The following is a 19,583-nucleotide window of genomic DNA, read 5'->3' on the forward strand; positions in this document are numbered from 1 at the left end:
GGTTAAGGCCTGGAACAGGCTGCCCAGGGAAGTGTTGGTAGTCACTGTCCCTGGAGCCATTGTGGTATTGATGGACATGGTTTAGTGGTGACCTAGCAATGTTGGATTAATGGTTGGACTTGATGGTCTTTGAGGTCTTTTGCAATCTGTGACTCTCTAATCCCAGAGTTAATGATGGGAGGGGGCTAGTTGTGCTGTATGATGTTCTCACTCTGGTGGGCCCTTAACAGGCACTCCTAGAACATGGTTCCTCGTGAATCTAGGTAATAAAGGTGGAGCAGAGTGTTGTGGGATCCTCATTGCTTCCATGTTTAATTGTGCATGAAGAGGAAGTAATCTGAAGAAGGCAAAGGATGAGTCTTGCTCACCTAGACCATGGTGCAGTGAATACTGCTGCCCAGTGCAAGGTTTTGCTTTGAAAAAACTTGATTTATTAGTCTATATTAGTTTATTTCATATCCAGGAAGGCTGGACATTCATCAATAAAGAAGTCTTAAGGATGCAGGAGCAGGTTCTCCCTATGTGCTGAAAGAAGAGCCAGGGGGGAAGACCAGCCTGGGTGTATAGAAACAGTTGACTGCAACTCGGTGAATAAAGAGTTTATGGCCTTTGAAAGAAGGGGCAGACTAAGCAGGAGCACTAGAAAGTAAGTTGTTGTGAGGCTGTGCAGGGAGAAAATTGGAAGGGCCAAAGCCCATCTAAAAATTAATCAGGCTTCAGCTGTTAGAGAACCATACATGCACATCAATTAGCAGCAACAGGAAGACTGAAGAGAATCTCTGTTATTTATTACATACACAGGGAAACACAAGATGGGGAAAAAGCTGAGGTGTGCAATACCTTCTTTGCCTCGATCTTTAGTAATAGGACCAGTTCTTCATTGCATACTCACCCCTCTGGGCTGGAAGATAAGGTTGCTGAGCAGAATGAAGTCCCCATACTGAGAGTTGATGAAAATGCTCACCACACCACTTTCTAGCATTTATCAACAGTCCTGGCTAACCAGAAAGGCTTCAGTTGACTGGAGATTTGCAAATGTGACACCCATTTACAGGAAGTTCCAGAAAGAGGATCTGGAAGCCTGTGAGCCTGACTTGGGTGTTAGGGAAGGTCAGGACTGTGAGCCTGACTTGGGTGTTAGGGAAGGTCAAGATGATACCGTCTTGAGGGTCATCATGCAGGATGAGAGTAAAGCTGTGGATGTTGTTTACCTGGACTTTATTAAAGCATTTGATATTGTTTCCCTATAGCATCTTCCTGGACAAACTGACTCTTAGGGCTTGGATGGGTGGATGATTTGCTGGGTTAAGAACTGGCTGGAGGGCTGGGCTCAAAGAGTGGTAGTGAATTGAGTTAAATTCAGTTGGTGGCTAGTCACAAGCAGTGTTCCCAGGGCTCAGTACTGGGACCAATTCTCTTATATCTTTATCAGTGATGTGGAGGAGGGGATTGAGTGTACCTTCAGCAAATTTGCAGATGACACTAAGCTGGAAGGGAGTGTTGAGCTGCCTGAAGGTAGGGAGGCTCTGTAGAGGGACCTGCATAGTCTCAACTGATGGGATGAGATCAGTTGAATAAGATTCCACAAGGCCAAGTACCAGGTCCTGCACTGGAGTCACACCAACCCTATGTAATGCTGCAGGCTTGGGGCAGAGTGGCTGGAAAGCTGTCCAGAAAGACCTGGGGATGTTGATGAACAGCCAGCTGAACATGAATCAGTATGTGGCCAAGAAGGATAACAGCATTCTGGTCTGGAGCAGGAATAGTGTGGCCAGAAGGACCAAGAAAGTAATGGTCCCCCTGAACTCAGCACACTGGTGAGGCCATGCTTTCAGTCCTGGGTTCAGTTTTGGGGCCTTCACTGTAAGAAAGACATTGAGGTGCTGAAGTGGGCCTACAGAAGGGAAACAAAGCCAGTGAAGGGGCTAGAGCACAAATCTTCTGAGGAGCAGCTGAGGGAACTGGGGTTCTTCAGCCTGGAGGAAAGCAGGCTTAAGAGTGACCACCTAACTCTACACCTTCCAGAAAGGAGGCTGTAGTGAGCTGGATGTTGGTCTTTTCTCCCTAGTACTAAGTCACAGGATGAGAGTAAATGACCTCAAGTTGTAGCAGGGAGGTTTAGGCTGGGTACTAAAAGAAACTTCATGACTTGGAAGGGTTAGCAAACACTGGAATAGGCTCCCCAAGGGCATGGGTGAATTCCTGTCTCTGGAGATGTTCCAAAGACACGGTGATGTTGTGCAGGGGGACATGATTTCACATCAGACTTGGCACAGTTGGATAACGGTTGGACAACATTTGGACTAGATGTTAAAGGTGTTTTCGAACCGAATCGACTACGTGACCACCGGATTGGCTTGCTCGCTGTAGGAAGCAGACCGGCGGCAACAGCCCCAGGCGCAGGCCCTACGTCATGCCGAGAAGGTGGCGCCTCAGAGACGGCTCCAGGCGGGGCTCCCATTCCGACTGCTGCCAATGGGGAGACGGAGCGGGGCCGCGGCGCGCCTGCGCGGCGGGTTTGAACTGCGCGGCCGTTGTGCGGGCGGATCATGGAGGGGATCGTGAGGTGAGAGGCGCCCTGGGCCCTAGCGGTACAGTAGGGCTGCTGAGTGTGGGGAGGCGATCGAAGCTGTCCGGGCTTCAGTTGGGGGGAGTGTTGGGACGGGTGCCAGAGGGGGCCCAGGGGAGCGGGAAGAGTACAGGCCAGGGTTCTCCCGCAGGAGTTGTGAGGCGGTTGTTTCGCGGGGGCTGAAAGCGGTCAGCCCCTAGACCTGATCCTCCTGCCATCGGCTCAGACTGACCTGCCCCCTTGCCTTTCAGGAGCTACGAAGCTCAGATACTGAACTACGAAGGGGCGGACCCTCTGGAGCCGTGGGACAGGTCAGTACGCCCCGGGCTCAGGTATTGGCGTGGCTGCTGGGGCACGGTGGGACTGTAACCGACTTGGGTGTGTTTCAGGTACGCACAGTGGGTAGAAGGATGTCTTCCCCTTCAAGAAAAAGAAACCCGTCTGCCCACTCTCCTGGAAGAACTTGTGAAGGTCTTTTTAAACGACAAGAGGTACCACCAGGATCCAAGATTTGTTAACTACTGCATTAAGCTGGTAGGTATATGCAAGTCTGGGGAGTTAAGTCATCCTAAAAAAATTAAGTTTGTCCCACTGTTCTGTAGCTCTGTGACTGCAAAGAACTGTAGAAGCTCCATCCTTGGAAACAGTCCTGGTCAGGTTGGATGGGACTAGTTGAAGATGTCCCTGCTGACTGCAGGGGCAAGGTGGACTTTGAAAGGTCCCTTCCAACCCAAACCATTCTATGTGTAGAATTCAGATGTATTCCTCTTGCAAGAGTTCTAAGAGCTTTTCAGTCTTACTGAAGGATAGCTTCTTTTTTCTCCAGCTGTGTTTTTTAAACTGCCTAGCGTATGAGAGACATCTTATTTACCAGCTGTCTTTAGAAAATAAAGCTTTTCTAGGGTAGTAACTAAGGAGTTGTTATTGGGGTTTTTGCCTGCAACTTCCTTGGATGTTTTTGAAAGTGTGTACAGCTTATGCATCTCTTATTCATCTTTATCTCATTTAGGCAAAGTTCATCAGTCCTCCTTGCCAGTATTTTGACTACCTGTATGGACAGGGAATTGGTGCAAAGGCATCTAATTTCTATGTTGCTTGGGCTCAGCAGCTTGTAAATGAAGGTAATGTGCAGTGTGCAGCAGCTGTCCTTCAGAAAGGACTTCACAACCAGGCACAGCCACAAGAGAACTTGCAACAGCTATACTGGTAAATCTGATTTGTCTTCTACTCATTGAGCTCTTTAGATAGTGTTGTGGTTTTGTTAAAGGCAGGTATAAGCTTGACAATATTTATTTTCTGTTCCATGTTTGTTGAGTGTTTTAAAAAGCTTATTGAGAAAAAAACAGTGAAGTAGTGCCCAGAAAGAAAATCCCTTAACTGTTGATTTTCCATATAGTATCTGTTGCGTTTATCCAGACTATAAAGATGCATAGCCTGGCCTGCTTCAAGCTGCCTACCTTGGAAATATTATCTGTGAGCTTTATTACTTGAAAGCTCAAATAAGTTTGCCACGAGAACAACACACAACTTTTCAAGTTAGGGACATCTGTATGCTTTCCAGAGTGTATTAACTGGCTGTAGCTCACCCTGTAACTGCCTGTGTTTATCTTGGTGCTACCTGGGATGCTGTGTGTTCCCTCTGCTGGTGAGAAAACAGATTCAAAGCTGCTTCCTATTGCAGCTTGCTTTACTTTAGTGAATGTGACGCTAACAGCTTATGTCCATACATAGTAACAAGTGTCTTGCAATGAACCTAAGTGTTTTGGTGTTAAATTTCATGACATGATGACTGTAAAGGGAAATCAAAGCTTCCTGGGGGGTGGGAGGAACGAGGGACAGGTGACTTAAAGATAACTGATGTTTCTTGCATTTTAGCCTTCTGCAGAGTTACGATCATGGGAATCCTCCTTTGCAAGGTGAGGCTAAAGATACTACTCTGAGATGCACCTCAGTTAGATTATTCTTTTACCTCAATCAATGAGTTTTGTGACTGAAGAAAATAAGTTTTCTGTAAAAACTGCTTTTACTTTTACTTTTTCCTCTTTTCCTGTCCATATTTATAATTCGTAAGGGAGGTGTATTCAAAACGAGATATTAGTTTTCCAATGTATAAACTTAATAGAAATTCATAAATGAGAAAATTATTTCTTCTCATTAATGCAAACCTCTTTTATCTGTCCCAGATGCTCCTGTTATAAAACCACTTCAAACTTCACATGCTGCAAATCAAATGACTCCTCGAAAAGGTGTTTCGAATCTTAATGACCAAGTGTATGCTTGCAAAAATCAGGTGACTATTAATGAGGCATTTAGAGGATCCTCTTTAAGAATGAATAAAAGATATAACCAGAGAAAGAAGAGAGATTTCTGGACTGGTCTTCAGTTGGTTTCTTGTTTGGTATTTTCTGCAAATATTTGAAAGATATCTTAGATGGTAGAATAGAGCTTAAAACTTACTGTGTCTGCTGCTTGTTCCCTGAGTGTGGATAACTTACCAAAGAAAGAAATTGAGTGGGTCTGTTCTCCACAAACCCAAGAAATCTATTGCACTCCTGGGTTTTTTTGGAATGAAAACTACCAGTTCAGCTAGTTCTAATGTCCTGGATAGCAGTTTCCAGAGCTACATCTATCTCTCAAAGTTCTCTGGGAGCTTGTTTGTCTTCTAAAAGTTCTCAGAGATTACAGCAAACTCTTCTATGTCTAAATCTTCATTATGAATTTTCTCAGGCTCTGATGATTTGTAGAGCTGTCTTTTTGACCTGTCCTTGCTATGTTCATGGTTTCAATTGTATATTTTCAATCAGAATCAAATATTAGGGGCTTTGTTGTTACTGATCTTGTCAAAATGAGTAGTTAAAAAGAAAGAATTCCAGTATTATAATTTTGTTTGTTTGTTTGTTTCTTCCACCCTGCTTTAGGGTCCTGATTCTGCTGCTGCTCAGTCCTATTCCTCTGGTGGAAGAGAAGAAGTGTAAGTGTTTGTGTTTTTTTAAAGTCACACTGTGGTAAAATGAATACACCTCTAGACTAAATGTGATACACTCGAATACAGCTCTTATTTTTCCTCACAGAAAGTATGTTACATACATCTCCAAATCTGAAGTTCTTCCTAAGTCGTCCTCTGCTGTTGTGGAATGTGAGCAGATTGCAATGTACAACAAAAATCTGCTTGTATGTGAAGGATCTGAACTTTCGTTTGAGGAGCTGAGAGCCAAGAGATATGTCAAGAAACGCAACCGCCTCAGAAGACAGCAAGAATGGGGTATTCTGCTCTTTCCATCTAGCTATTTCAGAAACATTCTCATATTCTTGGAAAACTTGGCTGCATTTCTGTCTTTTCAACCTCTCTCCTGAAGCCTGAAAATTTTCTTGAAGCCCAAGTTAGCATCTCTGTTCAAAAAAGGGGTGGGGCGAGCTTGGAAAATGTCAGATAACATGGCAAAAAACTGACATCAATATTTACTGCTTAAGCTCATCCCTTGAGTTCGTCTTTTCACACCTAGATTGTCATAGAGATTAGTGTTTCTTCTGAGGAAAGTGAGCAGCTCTTTGCAGTACTGAGGTGAGCTTTGCCATCTGTAATTACAGATGGAGATGATCTTGATTCCTGTAATAAGAGAGAACCCTTTAAATTGTCATGTGATTATGTCTGATGTTACATTTTGTCCCTGACCCCAGTCAATAAAGGCATGCTGCAGCCAAGACTCTCACTCTGCCTTCACTTGGCCTTCCAGCTCTAGCAGTGCTGGGTTAATGGTTGGATTTGATGATCTCAAAGGCCTTCCAACTCTATAGTCAGTGGTGGTGTGCTTGTATCTGGGATGGTCTTCAGGTACAGAAAAGGCAAAGTTTGGAATTAGAGGCAATACCTTTGTTAGCTGAATGACGACATTTTGAAGGAAAAACTAGTGAGCCTTCAGATAGACAAATTAGAGAAGCAAAACCAAAATACCAGTGCTAAGAGTGTTGTGTAGCCCTCACTTAAGGGATGAAGACTGAGAAGTTGGACATGTGAGAAATACCTGCACCTCCTGAACTTTTATGCCTCCAGAGCTGAATGTCATCCTATTATTGTACAGGCTATGTATCTTCATGTTAAATTCAAGTAGTTTAAATTGTCTGTGTTGAAAAACTCATCTGGATAATGATTAACTGTTTCACTTAATATCATTGTTTAATCTTCAGAAGAAGGGGAGAAAAACTCCTTAAGGAAGAAAGAATCATCTGTGCTTGAACTGCAAGCCCTGGAGCAGAAGCTGGAACAGCTTACCCATATCACCAAAAGCTTGGAGAGAGCTAGACTGGAACCAGCATCTACAACATCATCTGAATCAAATGAGATGGTGGTAAGTAGGTGATCAATAGGAGCACTCTTTATGAATTTAGCTCACCAAATTTAGACAGTGACTGGAGAAGATTATTAACCAAATCTGGAGGTGCAGGTTGCAATACCTGACTAGTACAGGTACTTGGTGTAAAATAAGTACCTGACAATAAGTATTTTAATTCTAAAACACAAATGTTTGGTTTTACTTCTCCACAACTTGGTTTTAATTGTATATGAAAGTTCTTTTATGCATGAAAAACTGTTCTAGTTGTGCAGAAATAAAAGAAAAAATGGCAATGGCTATATATGCAGGTGGGATGTCTGAGGGTAAAAGAACATTTCTCATCCCTAAAGGTGTATCCACTTGTGATACCCAGTGCAACTCTAGAGCAGAACCAGATGGCACCTTGTCAAAGTTCATGTCTGCAAAACATGTGAGATCTGGTGCCAGACTGGCCTTCACCAAGTATTTTATCCACTGCTCTCTCACTCCAGTCAGGGAAGCCCATGGAACACCAGATGGCATCAACCTCTCTGTGTGAAACAACACATAAGAAGAATGCAGCCAAAACTCAGCTGGGGCTTGGAGAACTCCAGAAGAGTTTGTTGCACCCTCCATTCAGTAATGTTTCAGCTCAGGAACAGGCACATCCTGACTCAGCTCTGAATTTGAGCTCTGGAGAACAGTATGTATGAATAGGCTAACTCTGCATGCTCTTCAGTATCTACACTTCAGCTGAGAATTAACTAAGAAAAATGTCTCTTTCTTCCTCATTTGAATAAAACTTGAACTAGCCCATGGAAACAGCTCAAATTTACACAATTTATAATCTTCATTTCAGTTTTTAATTCCTTTAACCTTGTGTTTTATTTGTTGCAATTAAGAGAAAATTCAGTGTAACTGAAGTAATTAGCATGAAGTGTCCATGGTGTGCCTGAAATAAACAGCAGGATATGCTTAGTGCAGATGCAGACCCCATACATTACATCTTGACTGCAAAGGTCGCCAGAGGAGAAAAGTGCTTGTATTTATCTTCTCTGCTCTTGCTTGTGTGACTTGACTAATGCAGGAAAGAAAATTGAGGGGCAGAAGGATAACCTAGGTTGGCAAAGCAAGCATGGCAGAGTAGGCTTGGCCAACAAGAAGAAATTAAATCCAGTTCCTACTCATTTTGGAGGCAAACGGAGATGAGTGTTTAGTGTCTGAATTTTAACCTTTTAAAGGACTCTGCTGTCTTTCAGGTTTTATCACTACTGGTAACTGTATAAGAAACTTCAGAGACAGTGTCTAATAATATTCTAAAGATCTCTTGTATGCTTCATTTGTGTAGCTAAAAAGTCATTCATTGGGGTAGGGGGAAGCTCACTAGTTGCTGTCTGTCTGGGATATTTCCTTTGTTCTAGGCTGGAGAAAGGCCTCTTTGCTGCTTAGAGTGAAGTACTACTGAGTCCTGAACTGATGCTTTTATTTCAAGCTAATGTTCTTAGTCTTTCCTTTGAAGGCACCCTAACAAGACAGCTGCTGGATTAACTGCTTCTGTGGGTGTGAAAGAAGGTAAGCCCAGGTTTGATAAAGATTGATGCTGTTGGTATGACTGGTACTGACATGTGGCTGCTAGCTTCAACCCTAGCTAGCCTTTTTGACTTTCCTGCCTCCATTCCTGCATGTTTCGGTTATGTCTCTGTCCCTTCCATGGAGCCAGTCCTTGTTTCCAGCTTCTGTGCAATTTGTTTTAGCTTGAGCATGGTTGGGAGTTCGCTGTTTGTCCTTGTTGGTTTCCTGCCTGCTTGACTTTGTGGATAATGGATTATTCCTGTGAATTGATGGAGTCCTCGTAGGCCACCCAGCTGTCCAAGGTCCCTCTTGCCCTTCAGGGCAATCTCCCTTGGGAACCTTCCAAGCAGATCTCTGAACAAGCCAAATATTGATAAACAATCCCAGACTGCTTCAGCAATGATCTTACTGTTCTCATTTCTAGTATCTAGAGGTGGAAATTCTTCTTTTGCTTCTCACACTACCCCAAACACCTCATTGGGAGGAGCGATGCAGGCAACGCCATTCAAAGTGCAGCCTTCACCTACAGTCCATACAAAGGAAGCATTGGGTAAGCATCAGGAATAACATCCTCATTCCATTGGGATCTTGCCTGATATTCTCAAATGTTCTATTTCTGAAACGAAGACCTACAACAAGCTACTGTGGAAGAGTGTTAGGATGTTCCAAGTCAATTCCAGTCGATGTTGAGCTTACCCTAAAGCTGACTTATGCAAAAGGCCTTTGATTAAAGGATGTTGTCAGTTCTAAACGTTTTTTCTTCAAAATTCTAAAAGGGAAATTGGAGTTGTGTTGTGAAGCCAGATAGTGGAGTAATAATATCCTGATGCTTTTTATACTTTTTGTGCTCTTCTGCCATGTTCCAGTTTGTTAGTAAGGCTAACTGTTACCATATGGCACACTGTTGCAGCTGAATCTGTTAAAATTACAATCAAAGAAACACTTGTGGTATTCATTAGTTTTCCAAATATCTAAAACTAAAGGAGAATTTGCTCTTTTAGGCTATCTTGAAATCTTACCTTGGTGGGGAAAAAAAAAAAAGTCAGTAAGGTTGTGGTGCCATCAAGTAGGTGTTGGCCAGATTGGATCTTCATGTGTTTGTTGAGTTGTCTGGAGTCTTTAAATTGATTATTAGGTGTTCCATAAGCGATAATAATAAATTGACGTTTGGTTTGACTATATGCAAGGAAAGAACCCCTGACCTTTACTGATGGTGATATATTCTTCTGGGGTTTATTTATTCTTCTAGGATTTCTCATGGATGTATTTCAGACACCCATCTTGCCTGAGTCATCTCTTAATGAAAGTGAGGATCAATTTGAAGTCTTCTGCAAAAACAGTGGTGAGCACTGCTTATTTTTTCAGTCCATGCTACTTCTCTTCTTTTTGTTTTCTGTTTGCCCCTCCCAGTGGTCTTCATAATTTTGAATTGTTTGAGTAGTTGTGGAGTGAAGAAGCCATTTCTTTCCTGATAATGAATTCAGTTTTCTAATGGGTTCTAAATTTTGATGTACACATCTTTTAAATACATCCAGGGATGGTGACTCCAACAATTCCCTCAGCAGCCTGTTCCAGAGCTTGACAATGCTTTTGGGGAAGAAATTATTCCTCACGTTCAACCTAAACTTCCACAACTTTAGGCTGTTTCCTCTTGTCCTCTTGCTTGTTTCCTGGGAGAACACACTGATCTCCACCTCACTCCAGCTTCCTTTCAGGGAGAAGAGAGCAAGGAGGTCTCCCCTGAGCCTCCTTTATTCCAGGCTAAACCGTTCCTTCAGCCACTCCTTGTAAGACTTGTGCTCTAGACCCTTCAGCTTTGTGGCTCTTTGGACACAAATATCAGAAGCACTTTATTATTAGCAAGCCTATTAGTGGACATTTTGCTTCTCTGTAGGGAGTTCTTTGGTATTTGACCCCTGACTTTGAGAAGGGGCACTGCTGGTACTTCATAAGAGTAAAGCTTTTTTTCTTAAATGCTTTATAGTAGGTGGGGTGTTAGTATTTGAATCTCCAGCCTATCGTGACAGTTTAAAGTGTCTGAAAGCCAGGCCGACAACAGTGAGCAGAAAGACATTTCACAACCAGTAAGAGGCAGCCAAGAAGGCGTCTGTACTCTGGCCAGTTTGGTTTCCAAGAGCTTATAAGAGAGATGAGTTGCAATTCTAAGGATGCTTCTGGTCTAGCTGGATGCAGCCATGATCATAATTTTTCTGGTTAGGGCTGAAAATAATGACTGTTCTTATGAACTTTGCTGGTTGAAAATAATATCTTCATTTATCTTTTAAGAGCCTGATGGAACTCTGAAACTTAATATTGTTGCCCCTGTCACACCTGCATTTTCTGTCTTTGAAGATGAGAATGAAAAAGAGAACAGTAGGTAAGGAGGAAAAAAGTTCAGTGTATTAAGAATTACAGATGGGATTGATTCTGTTCCATGTAACTTTGCTGTGACTGTATTTGCAGCATGAGGATTGGCTTGAATGCAGTTGCTAGCAGCTGCCTGGAAGTGGCATGAGAAAGCTGTAGCTGCTTCTCTTTGGAATTGCACAACTTCCCTGTTTGGACAGTGTACTTGATATGCTTAGTTTTCCAAATGACTGTGGGTAGCTTGTTTCTCTGAGCTACTTTGACTTCTCTAAGTATCTGCAAATAGGATTCATTAAGGAAAAAAAAAAAGAAAGGAAAAAAAAAACAAACCAACCAAAAAAAACCCCACAAACCAAAAAACAGCAAGTCTTTGTTGTGATGCCTGGAAAGTCTCTGGGGAAAAGCTATTCTAAATTACCTGTTTTCTCAGGATCCCACAGCATAAAAATAAGCCAGAGGAACCCAGAACTACTGGAGAATGTCCTTTGACTGACTCTACACGGGGTACAGAAGTGAGTATTGGATCTTATTCAAGAGTAATTCTTGCAAAACAGGTTACATACTTACAGGGATATCAGAGGTGGTCGTATTTACTTTTGTTCTACTCCCAGTCCTGCAATACTCTTAGGAATGAGACCTAGCTGAAGTCTAGATACTCTTTCCCACTTCCTGCCAATGAGGTGAACTTTCCCACTTGTTAATTTTTGCAGTGCTTCTGGGAGCTTCATAGTGGATGCCTCTGTTCCTAGAACAAATCTGACTGCAGTTGATACATGAATTTGGCATCTGTTTTGGGTAGGAAGGACAGGAAACAAGAGACACTTAACATTCTAATAACCACCTAACAGTTTCTATAGCCAAGGAGATGGGTAAAACTTTAGGCTGCTTGGATATATGCTATCACTAAGTAATGAGATGGGCTTTTTCAGATTGTTACAGCTGTTGTGGTTTTTTTTGGTTTTTTTTGTTATCAAGTATTTTCCTGTGGTGTTGATTATTGCCAACATTCGGGCCTACCACAAAGCTTACCTGTGATTTTCCTTATATTGCCATTCCTTTATTTTTCGAGTGCTGTGAGTTGACACAGGCAGACTCAGTGTTATCAAAACTGACTGCAAAGGCTGTTGGTAGGTTACAAGGCAGCTCTGGCAGTATAGTTCTGATGGCTTAATTTTTAAATCTTTATATATTTAATTTTTTTTTCCTCTCTAGGAAGAAGCAGGAACACCAGAGTTCTTGCAGGATGATTATACAGTGTGGAATGTACCAAGCAATAATAAAACGTTAGCTCCTAGTCCGAACAACACGAGAGACTTTGCGCGAGCTGCCCAGCTTGTATCGACGCCGTTTAATTACCTCTCGGCACACTCACGGCAGACTGCGGAGGACAAAGGTAAAACCCTTGAGGTTGAGAGCATAACTCCCTCTCTGTGCCCTGGTTTCCAGACTTTCCCAGAGTCTTTAACTGAAGGAATAAGAGAAGGTGGCAAGGGACAAAAGAGACTTTGGCTGGGCTGGTGAACTGCTGCTCTGAACTGTGCCAAGGGGTTGTAAATAGTCGAAAAATTGACTGAAGTCCCAGCACCATCTTCTGGGGACACCTTTATGTCCATCTGCCCCTGTTTAGTTTTACAGTACACTCTCTAAAATAATTAGGCTATTATCTTTACTCCTATGTTTTAAAATATACTTGTTCTGTTCTAGCTTTTGTGATATGTGAGCAGCTTTCACAGTTGTAGTGTGACTTAACCTTTTCTGGGTAAGAATACTCTAAATACGGTTGCCTTTGAGGAAAATAAACATTTCCTGTTCTTGCTGCTCCCTTTGTCCAGCCTGTGGAGATGGCTTGCCAAAAATGGATTTGGAGTTTTCTGAAGAACTGCACCAGCAGTCAAAAGCTAAGAAGCTCAGGTATGTCACAGCTTTCCAAGGCTTGAGAGTGCTGGTCATATTTCTGCCAGAGCAGGCAGGTTTGCTGTGCTGCTCTCGATTCAAACTTTCCAAGGCATCAAGAGCTGATATATTGGTGTCAGATTGAGTCTGCATCTGTTGCAGCTCAGCACTTTGTGGGGTTAAATGAACCTGGGAATGGTGATATTGCCCCTAAAAATGCTCCTATGATTCAAGTTTTCTAACATGTTTAAATTTAAAGTTAACAGTTCTGCAAGTTTTACTGGATGTGCATGTAAAACTACTGATTTCTTTTCGATATTCGCTCAGCTTAATGAATAACTTGAAAGTTATTAGGCTATGGGTAGCATGATATGACCAGATCTTGTTTTCCTCAGAAATGTCCATTTTATGAATCTTAATGTTGGTTATGACTAAAGTTGCAAGTGCAGGTATTTGACATGTTTTTGTTTACTGAAGATGCATAAATACCACAGCAGGTCTGTCACCTAATAGTGTTTTGTTTTAAAAATGCAGCCCTGTTCTTGAACGTGTTGCAGAACAAGGAGAGCTGCAAGGAAATGGAATTCAAGGAATTGTTACAGCTCCTTCTCAAAGATTACCTGAGCAGACTGTCGTGAGCGGAACTGAGTATTCCTCCTCTCTGAGGGTGGACAAAGCTTCCCATGAAAAGCTGTCTGTAGCTGAGCAGGACAGGACAGCCCAAAGCGTTAGACCTGCAGGTACAAAGCATTGCCTGTGATTTTCCACCATCCAAGTTTGAGACTGGAGCAGTGTTATGTTCCTGCAGCAGTGCCTTAACAGCATGAAGGTAGCCACTGCAGTGAGAGAACTGTCTTTCTGGCTCCTGAAAGGAGATTGCTGCATGTGGACAAGTGATGTAAGGCAAGGCGGGACAAGCTGGGTCGTACCTGTTACATGATGCCAAAGACAGCCTGAAGTACAGGAGTACTCAGGACTGCCTAAGGGTTTGCTAGTTGAGACTCAAATTCTTTAGAAACCTCTGTCTTTCTGGGCAGCTTTACCAGGGAAACCATAGATATAAAAAAATGTATTGTCAAATTTGAAGAATACTTAACTTTAGCACTTTAGCCTTTTTTTTTTTTTTTTTTTTTTGGCAGGGGGAGGATTTTTGTTTTAAATTCAGTAATATTCATTCAAGTTTAAGCTTATGTTACCCCTTTGAAATAACACTTTTCTTTAAGCTTAATTGTTTTTCTTTCCTCAAAGTACTTGTTGAGAATCCTTGGGATAAGGAATTGATTTCCAAATTCCTGTCAGAGCTTCCCAAACCACTCCACACCTATACCAGTTACTTTGAATGGAAATCCTCTCTTCCACCCATCATACTGAAGGCTGAACTCCCACTGGGTAAGAGCTATGTCAAACATTTCACTTGAAAGGAGACCTTGCATTTTTTCTGAGAACCTCTGAAGTATTTTTTCTAATTTAGTTTACTTGCACGTGTATCCAGGTTATCCAAACCTCAGATTTTAAGTTAGACCTGGAGTTGTTGTTGATTTTTGGTAGCATAAGCATTTTTAATTTGATATTCTGCACAGGGAATCTTCCTAGTCTTCCTTTCCTAATAATCTCCCTCAACTTTGTATAGAGCAGCAGCCCTCTTGTGTCAACAAAATCTGTAAGACTGTAATTGCAACATAATGTTTAAGTCATACAAGTAATGTTTACTTTTTAAGGAGTGCACTTTGGAATTTGATTACTTACAGGGAGTCAGACTAAATTAGAAACACTGGGCTTTAGTGTGTGACACTTTGCAGCACTCTTGTTCTCCAAGAGTGAGTTACAGAGTGTCTCCTATAGAAAGGTGGCTGCCTAGCAAGAAGAGCCTCGTAGAGGAGGACTAGCACAAAGATTAGAAAAATAGCATATAGGCTGGTGCTTTTTTGACTTGTTTTCCCTTGAGTATTGATGTCTCTGGTAAATTTGCAAGCAGTATTTAATGTCATTAATCTCTTAAAGGTTCCAACTCATTCCATGTAGACTGCTTGGTAGGAGAAGGAGCTTTTGCCCAAGTCTATCAAGTTTCCATACTGGATGCAAGTAACCCTAGAAACAATCAGAAAGCAATATGCAAGGTAAGTAGCATTGATTCAAAATAGCTTTCTGGAAAGTTCATGGATCTTATAATAATGACATCTACCCTGGGTGGATTCTATGGAATTTTCTCATTTATCACAGTACATTAGAGGTTGGAAGAGACCTCAAGAGATCATTGAGTCCAACCCCCTGCCAAAGCAGGGTAGTCTGCACAGGAATGCATCCAGGTGGGTTTTGAAACGCTCCAGAGACTCCACAACCCCCTGAGCAGCCTGTTCCAGTGCTCTGTCACCCTCACTGTAAAGAAGTTTCTCCTCATGTTGAGGTGAAATCTTCTATGTTCAAGTTTGAACCCATTGTTCCTTGTCTTATCACTGAACCACCGAAAAGAGCCTGGCCCCCTCCACTTGACACCCACCCCTCAGATATGAAGTAAAGTGTGTTCCTCTGTCCTTAAAGCCATGTTCAGGTTGAGTTCTGTGATGTCTAATGCCTTCTGCACAGGAAGTTATTTATCCTCTTGACTCAATTTCATCTTCATCCCTTTTATAAGGTAGTCTCACAGGACTCCCTAAGGAGTCAGCATTACAGCCAGGCTTCCTCAGCTAAACACAGGCAGCTGCTTGCATGAGTGCCATTAGTCCATAGCAAATTGCAATGTCTGTAGATTGCTGATAAAACTGGGGCCACCAGAAGAAGTATTCTTTGTGCAGCCAGCCTGTTTGGTGCCAGTTGGCTATCATGTCGACTTTGCTGGGTGACACCTCTCCAGGGTGCCTTTATTAATAAACACACTTGTTTTGGTAACAGTTGCAGATTGAGCAGCTCTCTCTCTCTTCTCTCTGTCCTGTTGTCTTCAGTACAGAAATGAGCAGCAGATGATAGCATGTTTACATCAGAGCTGATGCCAAAAGGAAAGTTTAATTGCAAGGTCAGCTTAGGCCAGAGGGTTATACAAGGTCACACATGCCTGCATCTGCTGCTGGCTGAGGTGACACATGTGCAGCACTGCAGTCTGGCAGAAGTGTGGTTGTGAGATTTTAAGTTGGCACATGCCCTTAGCCTCTCTACATCACATCTGCCTCTGGAATCTTTTTGTGGATTGAAGTATTTAACCTTCCAGCAGAAACCGTTCTTATGTAAGATCTTAACTGAGGAGGTTTGTATGAAACTAAGGAGTATATAAAGGTGATTTAAGGTTGTTTTGAGCATCAGCTAGAAACATAGAATTGTTTTGGTTGGAAAAGACCACTAAGATCGAGTCCAACCATTGATCTAGCACTATCATGGCCATTAGACCATGTCCCGAAGTGCCATGTCTACACATTTCTTGAACACCTCCAGACATGGTGGCTGCACCACCTCCCTGGGCAGCCTGTTCCAAGGCTCTTTCAGTAAAGAAATTATTCCTCATATCCAATCTAAACTCCCCTGGCACAATTTCAGCCATGTACTCTCATTCTGTCACCTGAGACTAGAGAGAAGAGATCAACTCCTTTCACTGAGTTGTAGAGAGCGATGCGGTGTCCCCTCAGTTTCCTTCAGACTAAACAATTCCAGTTCCCTCAGCCTCTCCTCATAAAGCTTGTTTTCCAGCCCCTTCACCAGTTTTGTTGCCGTTCTCTGTGGCAGGGGAAGGAATCAGAAGGAGTTTATTGTTTTGGCTTCAAAAGCTTTCTCTCTGATACAATGTGTCTGTTGCCAGCAGAAGTATCAGTGTTGCTTTAAATGCTAGTAGGTTTTCCTAGTAAACCGAGTTTTTGGTTACAGGTCCAGAAGCCTGCCAACCCTTGGGAGTTCTACATAGCAACACAGCTGCTGGAAAGGCTTGATCCAAGTGTACACCATCTCTACATCCACTTTTATTCTGCTCATTTCTTTAATAATGGCAGCATTTTGGTTGGTGAGCTCTACAACTATGGAACATTGCTGGTAAGTGTCATCAATTTCTACTCTGGAAAATCTATGTTCTCTTTGGAGTGCTGTTACATTAGAGTATTCAGATGTCCCCTCTACTTGCAGCTTCCTGGACCTCCATTCTGTGTTTATCAACAGGGACCTGTGGATAATCCATATGAAGCTTTCTGTGTAGCTGATGGTTCTTCCTATCTTTTTGTGTACAGAATGCCATCAACATTTACAAAAAGCTTCCTGAGAAAGTGATGCCTCAAGCACTTGTTATCTATTTTGCTGTAAAAATTCTTTATATGGTAGAAGAGCTCCACAGCTGCAAAATCATTCATGGTGACATTAAGCCTGACAATTTCATCCTTGGAGAAAGGCAAGTATTTCCTTTTGCTGCTTGATGTGCCTGCATATCGTAGTGTCACAGCCTTGAGACTTACATGATCACTTCTTTTCACCATGGTTGAAGGTTTCTGGACAATGATACATGTGACATAGATGGTCTTTCCCATGGCTTGACCCTCATTGACCTGGGCCAGAGTATAGACATGAAACTTTTCCCTGAAGGAACGGCATTTACTACAAAGTGTGAAACATCTGGGTTTCAGTGCGTTGAAATGCTGACACAGAGACCGTGGAACTACCAGGTAGGAAGTTGCATGGACAGCCTGGATGTTTGGAGCTTACTACATGCATCTGGTATAAATAAACGGAGTCTATAAATGTTGGACTTTTGCAGAAAAGTTGTAGCTTCAGCTTGTTGCTTTAAAAACATGACCTTGATTTAAAAAACATGAGCTGTCTTGGCTCCACATGTGTGTTTCAGCTAATTTTTAGTGCTCTTAATGCCTTTTTAACAGGAATCTTCTTTCTGCCTTGTTTAGACAGACTACTTCGGCATTGCAGCAACGGTCTACTGCATGCTTTTTGGTTCCTACATGCAAGTGAAGAATGAAAATGGTGTCTGGAAGCCTGGGGGAACCTTCAGAAGGTTGGTGGTCTCAAATCTTTTCAAAACCTTGTCTCAAAAGATGTCACTAATACTAGCTTTGTGTGAGGTTAGTTTCTGTCACAACTTTCAGCGTTACTTGCGCTTCTTGATGCCCTTAAAACTTGTGGGTGTTCAGCACATGGGAACTGCTTCATAAAATTCACTGCCTTACGCAAAGAGTTTCAGTGGTTCATGTGGTGAGGTAACCTGAATGGGCTGGAGTTGGATGAGAGGAACCTCGTGAAGCTCAACAAGAGCAAGTGTAGAGTTCTGTCCCGGGGGAGGAGTAGTCACATGCACCAAGTGAGGTTAGGGGTTGCCTTGTGGAAAGCAGTGCTGTGGAGAAGAAACTGGGAGTGCTGGTGGACAAGAAGTTCACCAGTAGCTAGCAACATGGCCTCATGGTCAAGAAGGCCAATGGTCTCCTGGGATGCATGAAGAGTGTAACCAGCAGGTCAAGGAGTTTCTTCTTCCTCTCTATCCTAGTGAGGCAACATCTGGAGCATTTGGTCCAAGTCTGGGCTCCCCAGTTCAAGGGAGACAAGAGGTTGCTGGAGACAGTACAGCAGAGGCTACAAAGATGTTGAGGGGACTGGAACGTCTCTGTGAGGAGGAAAGGCTGAGAGACCTGGGGCTGCTTAGCCTGGAGATTGAGAGGGGATCCTCTCAATCCTCATCAATATCTAAAGGGCAGGGGGTCAACAGATCAGGTTCTTTACAGTGGTGCCTAGGCGCAGGACAAGGTCCAGTGGGCACAAATTGGAACCCAGGAGGTTCCATCTGAACATGGGAAAAAATACTTTCCTGTGAGGGTTCCAGAGCCCTGAAACGGGCTGCTCAGAGAGCTTGTGGAGTTTCTTCTGGAGAGATTCAAACCTGCCTGGAGGTGATCCTGGGCAACCTGCTGTGGACAACTATGCTTTAGCAGGGAAGTTGGACTTAGACGATCTCCAGAGGTCCCTTCCAACCCCCACCATGATAGGTTTCTGTGATAATTTCCTATGATGCTGTGAATTGCACAGCATCCTCAGCTCCTTGCTGCCTGGAAGGAGGAAATGACATCTAACAAGGAGAAATCATAGAATCAGAATGTTTTAGGTTGGAAGGAACATCTAAAGGTCATCTAGTCCAACTACCCCTGCAGCAAGCAGGGATATCCTCAACTAGATCAGGTTGCCCAGAGCCCTGTCAAGTCTTACCTTGAATCTGTCCAGCAATGGGACCTCAGCCACCTCGCTGGGTAACCTGTTCCAGTGCTTCACCACCATAATGGTGAAGAACTTGATCCCACTGGGTCATTAGGAGTGTGCCCCAGCAGAGAGGCCACAGTTGTTACAGCAATCCCTGCAGTTGTTCCAGCCTCTGAGGAGGCAACAGAGGAAATAAAGGAAATAGTATTTTAACAGTTCAAAGTGAGAAGGTTTTTTGATGCTTTTTTGTTCTTCTGCAGGCTTGCCAATGCTGAACTGTGGAAAGAGTTCTTTGAGAGCATGCTGAACATCCCCAGCTGCCACAGCCTGCCTTCTCTAGGAGCTCTGCGCCAAAGGCTGAAGGACCTATTCTGCAAGTCATATGCGAAGGAGATCAAGTTCCTTCGGAACAGGCTCGTTGTGCTGCTGATAGAGCACAAACGCTCACGGAAGTGACCCTCTAGCTTGTGCAGTTACTCAGGACTGGTGTTTCAGTGCTCTGAAATCTTTTTATAATAAATTGGCTTAGAAATAAATGTTCTTGGGGTTAACTTCAGGAAGGGTAATGCCTCTTCCTATGCTTTTGGGGAAAATAATTGCAGTACAATTGCTGGTTGATTTGACTCATCCAGTTTAGGAGATGGGGGCATGCTGGAGACTAGCCAGTTGCCATAATATTATGTATTTCTAAGGGGGGGAGGAAAAGG

The 19,583-nt window shown here is 43.0% G+C and overlaps 1 protein-coding gene across 1 annotated transcript; it reads left to right on the plus strand.

Annotated features, from left to right (window-relative positions):
• The first annotated feature begins 2,549 nt into the window (after positions 1-2,549).
• BUB1 (BUB1 mitotic checkpoint serine/threonine kinase) lies at positions 2,550-19,332 on the plus strand. The gene is given in 25 exon segments (XM_054383635.1): positions 2,550-2,566; positions 2,821-2,880; positions 2,959-3,103; positions 3,579-3,775; positions 4,445-4,485; positions 4,753-4,859; positions 5,488-5,540; positions 5,641-5,831; positions 6,755-6,915; positions 7,251-7,582; positions 8,399-8,451; positions 8,876-9,001; positions 9,701-9,790; positions 10,738-10,828; positions 11,249-11,330; positions 12,031-12,211; positions 12,651-12,729; positions 13,246-13,451; positions 13,960-14,100; positions 14,713-14,828; positions 16,561-16,722; positions 16,914-17,071; positions 17,165-17,342; positions 17,580-17,686; positions 19,137-19,332. Coding segments are annotated over 25 exon segments (3,270 nt in total).
• The last annotated feature ends 251 nt before the right edge of the window (positions 19,333-19,583 follow it).

Source organism: Indicator indicator, chromosome 9 (genome assembly GCF_027791375.1).
Source record: "Indicator indicator isolate 239-I01 chromosome 9, UM_Iind_1.1, whole genome shotgun sequence".
Taxonomy (NCBI): Eukaryota; Metazoa; Chordata; class Aves; order Piciformes; family Indicatoridae; genus Indicator; species Indicator indicator.